The sequence below is a fragment of the Ictidomys tridecemlineatus genome, unplaced genomic scaffold (assembly GCF_052094955.1).
Source record: "Ictidomys tridecemlineatus isolate mIctTri1 unplaced genomic scaffold, mIctTri1.hap1 Scaffold_576, whole genome shotgun sequence".
NCBI classification, from domain to species: Eukaryota; Metazoa; Chordata; class Mammalia; order Rodentia; family Sciuridae; genus Ictidomys; species Ictidomys tridecemlineatus.
Window position 1 is genome coordinate 236684 of NW_027523884.1, and position 9480 is coordinate 246163.

General features: G+C 37.7%; 1 protein-coding gene across 1 annotated transcript; it reads left to right on the forward strand.

The window, feature by feature from the left end:
• The first annotated feature begins 988 nt into the window (after positions 1 to 988).
• Positions 989 to 7097, forward strand: LOC144374094 (myomegalin-like). The gene is made up of 4 exons (XM_078037042.1): positions 989 to 1914; positions 2873 to 3016; positions 4011 to 4567; positions 6138 to 7097. Exons 1-3 carry the CDS (start codon positions 1645 to 1647, stop codon positions 4161 to 4163), a joined length of 567 nt encoding a protein of 188 aa, XP_077893168.1. The 5' UTR covers positions 989 to 1644; the 3' UTR covers positions 4164 to 4567; positions 6138 to 7097.
• Positions 7098 to 9480: the final 2383 nt, after the last annotated feature.

Here is a 9480-nt window from a genome sequence, read left to right on the forward strand (position 1 = left end):
CCCTCTCCAATAACCTGCATGGCCATATCCTCAATCACTTCTGCTCAGATTCCTCTAAGTCTGAGCCTTGACATTCTCATGCCAGATATTCTTGGGTCATATTAATCCTTATTTTCTCTGGTTGCACTGAATACTCATTTTTCAGTTAATGTCCTCAAATGTCAGATGAAAGTGGACTATTTCATGGACTTTTTATTGTGGCCTGTAAGTAAGATATATCTGTAAACTGCTAAGCACAGTACCCAGCTGGCAGGAAGTGCTCAGCATACATTAGGTTGCTGCCTTGCCCTTTTGGAGCTGCCATGGTGGGTGTGGTGTTGAGTTTCCTCTTCACTTCCTCCTGACAGGGCTTCCCTGTCACTGTGTTCCCATGTACCAGCTGAGATGCAGCAGCATGGCTCAGTCCCTGCTCTTCCTCTTGTTCTCAGCTTCCAGAGGCCTGAACTGGAACCTGGCTATGACTCACTCTCCTCTTACCAGGAACTCCTTTTGTTGATAGTTTACATTTTGATCTACTTTTATAATACAGAGAATTTGAACCCAAGTTCTTCTGTGTATGCTAGACCTGCCACACTATATAGAGTGGTTTCTTTTTCTTCATTCTACCACTGAACTCTGCACCCCAGCCCTTGATAAATATTTTAACATATACATATTTCATATATATGCATATGTATGTGTATTTTATATATGTATGTGATTTTGTGCATATTTAAGTTTCAATACAAGGCATTGTACTAGAAAGCACATAGAAAATTATACTCAAAGTTGGTTTATGAAATTGTACCTAACAAGTTTTTACTGGAAGTTACATTCATGTGGAATATCCATCCATCAAACATTTTTTTTCTAAATAATAGAAACATATCAATCTGTTGACTTTTGCTTTTCTATGTGACATATATCGGCTAATGATATGAGAGGGAAGTCCTGGCACCTTAGATCTTGTGTGGTGAAGGCCAGACTGTGCATGATTTGGGGTGCAGGCTGTTTGTGATGTCCTTGACACTGGTTGTTTTTACTCCCTAGATTCAGGTATTTCCTCTGTATTTGGGGTGTTGGCATAGATTTTCTAACTCTGGTCCTCCACAGCTCTTCTTTCTCTTCTCCTGGCTCAGATACTGTCATTGTCACCAGGACAAATGGTATAAATATGACAACTAAAGGGCTTGGACACAATGAAGGAAAATTATTAATGCAAATATCTCCTGGTCCTCTGTAAGTGTGTCATGTGAATTTAGAAAATTTTCTGTGTGCGACATCCTTTTTCCTCACAGAGAAAGCATCTTCCATGTTCCTTGAGACTTCTGTGGCTGCCTTTCTTCTCATTCTTCTTCTTGCCACAGTTGTCCTATTGCTGTCTTTTGGTCATTGCCCTGTACACATTCTTATTCAGTTGTCTGTGCCTTTTCTATACAGAAAGCTTTCATGTTTATAATATTGTCCTGAATAGCCCACTTGTCAATGAAAACAAAATTTTTCTTCTGGAAAGTTTATCATTATGTAATGTTGTAAGAAAGATTATAAAAATAAAGAAACCAAAATGTGTCTATAGGCTTGAGCCACCCTGCATTTCTGAAGGCTGCCTTTCTTGACCCTGAGCTCTTTCACTGTCTCTGCACTGTGAGAACTGAGGATATTTTCATGAATAACAGCAGATCTTTATTATTGTGGCTTTCTTTTTCAGAGCTGGATTCAAATGATCCTTCAGGAATGAAGAACTCTCTGAAGCTAGAGGGTGATTCTATGGATGGCTCCTTCGCCAACAAGCATGGCCGCCACATAATAGGCCACATTGATGACTATACTGCTCTCAGAGATCAGATTGCGAAGGGGAAACAGCTGGTTGAACAGATCCAGTCTCTCCTGACACCCACATGCAACTTCCTGGGCCTTGATGCTCAGGGCTCAGAGGTAGTCACACCTGCAGCTCCTGCCTTCACTCTTTCTTTGTGCCCTTTGTCCTTAATTCTAGTTTCTTCTCCCCTATTTATTTTTGTGGCCTGCATCTCCCAATGACAGAGGAAGCATCTTCCAATTATTCTAGCCAAGCCCTTGCTTCCCTATCTCCTTATTCATTCTATGTTCTACTCTGTGGTATAGGAAACCAACTAGATATTCTGCCTCAGAGCCACAGAGATGTCTGTGCAGTGTTGCCACCATCCTCAGTAAAGTATTTGTTAAGAGTTGATGCCCATATGATGTTGAAATCAGCACAGTCTCATGGCTCATTATCTGTTACACTCATGCTGACCCATGTGGATTAAAATCTGTCAGGAGGACAGGTACTAAGGGATTCACATCCATAAAGGCCTTGTGTGTGGAAAGAGTAAGAATCTGGCAGTGGGAGGGAGGCAATCTGCAAATGCTTCTCAGAGTGCATCTGTGTTCAGAGACAACAAGGGCCAATGGCTGTGCTGTCTGAGCTACCAGAGACCCATGGATGTATAGACAGAGCCTTGCATCCAGGTAACCCCCACTTCAGGGCAAGATACATACCCCTATTCATAAACCAACTAATGGGCCACAAGCCCAATGTGAGAAGTCACCTCTTGTACCTCAAGTTCACTGGTGCAGAGGGGTCTTTTATTGTATGCAAGGAAGTTAAAAGGTCTGTAGAGGACATGACATGGGAATGAGCTGTGACAGCCTTATATAGGGTGTCCAGGTGAGGAGTCATTCCAGGTAAAAGGAGCCACACTTCAGTCCTGGGACCTCAAAGGGATGAGCTAGGGTTTTGCAGGTTCAAGCAGCCCATGCTTTGTGCCTCATCAACAAAGAAAGCTTGAGTCTTGTGCAGGGCTGCAATGTCGTGAGCCCTGTGATGTCTCAACTTCAGTGATGTCCATGGCTCCCTCCCACCTTTCCACAGGCACCAGGCAGCAAATGTTTCCATGAGCTAAGAAGCAGTGCTCATGCCCTGCAGCGCACCCTAGATGAGTCAGCCTCGCTCCTGACCATGTTCTGGAGAGCAGCTTTACCAAGTATCCATGGCCCTGGGCTGCCTGGCAAAGTGGTAAGAGGCCAGTGTTGTCTTCTGGTATAAGCCCTGCTCTTCTGCCCCATGAGATTCTGTATTCTCAGTTCCAGGGCTTTCTGAGGGTCAGGAGCTACACAGGTTGTTAGAATGTGCTGGATCTTAATGTAGCATCCTGGAGGGAGACCCCTGGTGGATGTTTTCATTGAAGCTCTGATTACCTTACTTTGTCCTCACACCCCAAACCCCAAGATAATAATTCAAAGAGAAGAAAAGGAAATGGAGAAGCACAGACATAGATGCCATGGTAATCTATAAATATCTGCTTCCAATAAATCTGAAGTTTGAACTAAAATTCAGGGGCCTTTGAAGCTTCTCCATTCCTCAGGGCTTCTTGGTCAAAAGATCAAAGGAAGTCACTGTGATCCTGCAGCTTCTTTCAGTCATGCTCCTAGAATCCCAACACACCTTTTATCTCTGTTTCAGTCTGGGGAAAAGGTAGAGCCCCTAAAGAATTGTCCTGCCTTGGTTGGACTAGAATCTGGATCCGCTCACTAGTTTTTAGTTCCATATTAATGTAACTGGTATGTTTGGGGAAAAAACTATGCTAATTACAAGGAAGCACTTTACCATCTTCAGATTCGTACAGACATTTTGAAATGTGAACACTGTCATCAGGTAGCCCTGTGTCCCAGACATAGTATCTCTGAAATTCCAAGTCCAGCATGGATGGGAGAAGGGTGAGACAAAATTACTTCAAGGACTGATTTGGAGGTCTTGTTCACAGTTGGGAGTTGCTGTGGGTCTGGAGTCAGGGTCTCCTTGATCCTTGATTGGGGGCTTTCAGGTTCTCAACATTCCTACCTGTGGTCTTTTTCTCAACTGTTCTGAACTGAGGGATTGAGAAGCTATAATGAAGGGAACTCAGTCTGCTGAGAAGATTGGAGTTCTGCTTCTGATTGGTAGGAACCACAAAGAACTGGATACATTCGGTCTCCAAACTGTTGTCTGAGAGCTTGTCCTTCTTCCCCAGGATGAATCAATGGAAAGGGAGCTCCTGGATCTGCGAGCCCAAGTATCGAAACAGGAGAAGCTCCTTGAGAGCACAGCTGAGCGTCTGAAGACTGCTAACCAGCAGAAGGAGAACATGGAGCAGTTCATTGTCAGCCAGCGTAGGTGCCCCTGAGCTGTGGAGCAGCAGAGGAAAGGGCTTGTCTTGCAGATGTCCCACTTGTGCTGCAGATAAACAGTGACCACAGAGGCACTGGGAATGTTGGGAAGGGAGAGTCTGATGCACTGGGCCCAACCCTCCTGTGACATGAGCAGTTGTGGTTGCAGAAGGAGGGGGAGAAAAAGGGGTCAGCAAGAGGCCATGATTGAGGGGTGAGAAGAAAATGCTCTAGAAAATGCATGCCCAGCAAGTAGGGCCCAGCTGGAAATTCCTTCTCTCTGGGGCTCTTTTCTTCTTTCAGTGACCAGGACACATGATGTTTTGAAGAAGGCAAGGACTAACTTGGAGCGAAAGCAACGATTCCATCTTACACAGTCACAGAGCCTGCTTCAAATACATCACCATCTGACATCAGCTCTGTAAGTGACCCTGACCTCCTTTACCTTCTAGGAGATATCAGGTTCACCACACAGGTCTTAGCTCCTGGATAGCCTCCTCTTAAGATTCCATCCCTTCACCCTCCTGCCCCCTCCGCTTTCTACCCTGTTATTATTCTCCTCTCCTCACCATCTCTCCCCTTTAGCCCAATTTTCTCTCCTTGATGTCAGTCAAGCAAGGAGCCAGAGAAATGCAGTTCAGTTGGTCCCTGAGGGAAGAAACTTTCAAAGTCTCTCTGTGAATTAGTTGTCTACCAAGAGATCTTGAGGCCATAAGTGCATTCTGGACTTTCCTGAACTACTTTATGAAAAACCAAATAAGGCATAACCTTATAAATTGACTTTAGTGCACAAAATTAGGTTAAGAACAGCATTTTATTTTAACATCTCATTTTCTTTAAAAAACATGAAGGAAGATCCATTTGGTCTCCTGGATATAAAAGAAAAAACTGATAATGAAAAAAAGATGTATGAAAGATGATATGTCATGAGCTTTGTAATGTTTTGAACAACCAATAAAAAAAAGAAAAGAAAAGAAAAAAATACACTTTAAGGGAAAAGTTTTAAATATATATATATATAGCAGATATTCTCTACTTTCACTTAAATGCTGTGCTAATAATTCCCTAGAAATCCTATTAAGAGAAAATTCATGTGTAACTGATTGTTTTAAATATGAGAAATTAAACCTTTAAACTTATATGGTAAACATCAGAGCAGTTGAGCATTCTAGGAATGTTCCTAAGTTGTACCCTGAGAGCCTTGACACCCATAGTGTGATCAAGCATGGGATGTATATTAACTAGCTCTTGTTTTCTAATTCCCTTTGGTTCTCCGAGAATTGCTTTCTTTCCTGAGCCTCTTAACACAACACTTAGAGGATTGGCTCTGTACAGCCTCTTCCTATCCCTGCCAAGTTAACCCACAGCCTCCAGTTCCTGCTGGCTCCCTCCAGTGTGCAGGCCACCCTCTTTTGTTCCAAATTTCTGGTCTCTAACTCCAGGCTAAATGTTAACTGGTTGTATGCCATTGGCTGGCCCCTTTGCCTCTGTGAGCTACTACCCTTCATCTGTTAAAGGTGGACCATCTCTGAGGTCCCTGCCAATTTGACTTCTCCTTATGAAAAATGAGACACACAATTAACAGGGGAACTTGCCCCAATATGTCCTCTTCAGTACAGGCTGTTTCTACATGTGCGTGTTTCATGCTTCATCCTTCTTTTCCTGGAATATGACAAGGCCTTTATTTTTCTTCAGACCACATAACATGTAGTATGAACTGGGTAATAAAAGGACAGTAGTAGGATCTGACCATATGACATGCAGTAGGGCTATGGCTGGGGCACCAGGGATTTGGGTGCACAGGGAAGCTTATCCTCTAAGCTGGAACCTGGAATCTCCTCCAGATCCAGTGCATCCCCTTGACTCATTCTTTTTACTACCTCCCACCATGTTTATGCCTTCCTGCATGCTTTGCCCTAATTCCAGTGTCTGGGCATCATAAGTGGGGTCTAACAGTTCCATCTGAACAGAATTCTTTTGTTTACTTGCAGGTGAAATCGTTAAGGGTCCTTCTGTGTGCTCCAGCATTGAGACCCTTGCCTTCCAGGAGCCACAAAAGAAGCAAAGCCACCACAGGTCCCTGCATTGACAGGTCACATGATTAGTGTACGCTCATCTTATGAAATGTGGCCTGTGTCACAGAGAGTGGGAGTGGACCTAGAAGAAAAATGCTCCAAAGACCAAACCACACATCAGAGAAAAAAAAAAAAAAGTTCTATGGTTGTGGTCAATGTGCCCAGGATCCAGCAGCACAAACAACTAAGAAATAGTCCTTTCCCTTCCTTTCTCTTCCACCCCATCCAGAGACAACAAAGTCAAGATCTTCAGCTGACCTGCACACATCTTCAGGACACCATTCTGCACCTGGCCACTTGCTCATCTGCCTGCTATGGTGCTGCACTCTTTGTGATCCCACGTTAGTATATGCTACATTCATTGGCCCTGAACTCCATGTACATATCTACTCTAAGCAAATTCTTAATTATTATTAGAAATAAATTATTATTAGTGCTTCTCAAGTTGCATGATCAGAGTCAACACTGATTTTATCCTGTGTCTTTTTCTAATGTAAGCAGGTGGAATTATGAACTGCTTCATCAGCCTCCTATTGCTTTGATTTGTTGAATCTTTGTTATCTGTCATCTCAAAAGCATTTCCAATTTTCCTTGTAATGTTTTTCTTTACCCCATATGTATTTTTTATATAAAGTCTTTGCTTTATTTGAAACTTCTGTTGATCTTTCACTTATTTTTTATTGTTGACTCATAATTGAATTCTATGTTCAAATCATCTATTCTCAATAAATCCTTGAGGAAATTTTGAGTCTTGCTTTATGACTGCATTTGTTATCTTGCCTTCACTGCTTCGAAATATCTGAGATAAACTTTTTTTCCCTTGTACTTTTTCTATTTTCTATTATTGTATATTAAACTTATATGTTTCCAACTGTATATATGGCAGTGGATTTCCTTTAGTTATTGTCAACATTTCGCCATATAATGTTCTTTTTTACTAGGTCTATGTTCATTTTTCAAATATATTTTATATGTATTTTCACATGCATATTTTTAAATATTCATGTTATATATATATATATATATATATATATATATATATATATATATATAAATACCCTAACTTTAACCTTTACCCTACACAATATTTATTATTAATCCTAAATTTACCCCATTCCTAATCGAACATTAATATAAAAGCATATATAGCAATATGAATATTCTTGCATACATATTCAAATATCCAATTGATAATTGTATACATAAGTATTTATATATGTTCACATATAATTTATCTGTACATTTGGAAATTAATAAATGTGTATTTATACATATCATACCTTATCCTATCCCAAAACACATATATTTCTATGTATTTTAATGCACATTTTTACATGTACATTCTTATAATTACTCGTTTTTCAATATACTTATTCATTGCCTAATGTTTATGTGTAATTTGACTTGCCTTCATATATCATTGGTATATTTGCATATATACATGTTTATATACATATATATACATATATCTGCTTTCAAAAATTAAAAATGTGTCTTCCTAAATCTCATATTGAACCCTTCAGAATTTCAAAACATCAAAATTGCACATGTACATTCTTAAAATATTCATATTTTTCAATATACTTATTCATTCCCTAACCCTAACTATATACAAAATTTAGTACTAATCATAGTTTTACCCCTATAACTACCCTACCTTCAGATAAAAGCATATATACTTATATGAATACTCATATGTATTTATATTTACATACACATTTATCACTTATATTTGCAGAAGTGTTATTATATATACATATATAAAATTTATCTTTGCATTTGCATATTAAAAATTTGTATTTATATTTCATATTAACCCTTCCCTATTTCAAAACATATTTATGTTAATTTTTATGCAAATGTTACCATGCACATTCTTAGGTGTATTCATTTTTCCAACTAGTATATTTATTCCCTAAAGATAAACATAAATGTAAACCAAAATTTGAAAGTGATAATAACCCTATATTTACTTGTATACTTAAACCTACCTTTAAATAAAAGCATATATAATAATTTTAATATTCATTTGTAAATAACTATGTATACAGGTATCAATGTTATATTAGAATATGTATAAGTATGTACTCATATATATAATAAATCTGTGCAGTCCTATTTTTAAAAATCTGTATTCATATGTGTTATGTTAAAACTTTTCTTAGTTCAGGGCTGGGGCTGGGGCTGGGGCTCAGTGGTAGTGCAATTTACTGGCATGTGTGAGTAACTGGGTTTTTATACTCATCACTGCATATAAATAAATAAAATAAAACTCAACAACTAAATTTTTTGAAATAATAAATAAAAAATAAAGTCTTCCCTAGTTCAAAACATATGTATTTATTTATATTTTCATACTTATATTCATGAGTTATTCTAATGACTATTCTTGGTTTTTCATATGCATTTTTTTTTACTAACCCTAACCATCACCCTACACAAAATTTAACACTAAACCTAAATATAATCTTATACCTAAATCTACATTAATATAGACGCATACATAAAATTGTGAATATACATGTGTAATGAGACACATATATTTAATTATCAAAAATATATTTGCATATATATTATATATGTATATTTATTTGTGTATTCACAAATTTAAAGATGTGTATGTATATGTCTCACATTAAACTCTTTTCTATTTCAAAAAAATATATTTTTATATATTTTCACATGTACATTCTTAGAAATATTCATGTTTTTTGATATACATATTCATTCCATAGCTATATTGCTAACTCTTGCCATAATTTAATACTAATCCTATGCATACCCCTTTAAGTAAATCTAATTTTACATAAAAGCTTATGTACTTACATAAATGTTTTTTGTGTATTTTGATACATATATTCAATTATCAATGGCATATTTGCATATTTTTGTATGAATATATATTTTTTATTTCTGCATTTGCAAAATAAGAAATATATATTCATACAACTCACATTAAACCTTTCACTGTTTTAAAGCATATGTGTTTATATATATTTTCATAGATATTTTCACAAGTATATGTTCATTAATATTCATGTTTTCTGAAAAATTTATTCATTCCCAAACATCAACCCTAACCCAAGCCATAATTTAATACTAACTCTCACAACACCCTTATACCTAAACCCATTTACATAAGTATATGTGCAGTAATATGAATGTGTATGTGTATTTCAACTTAGATATTCAATTACAAATGGTATATTTACATATATAATTGTATATGCATATATAAAATTTATCTCTACAATTACAA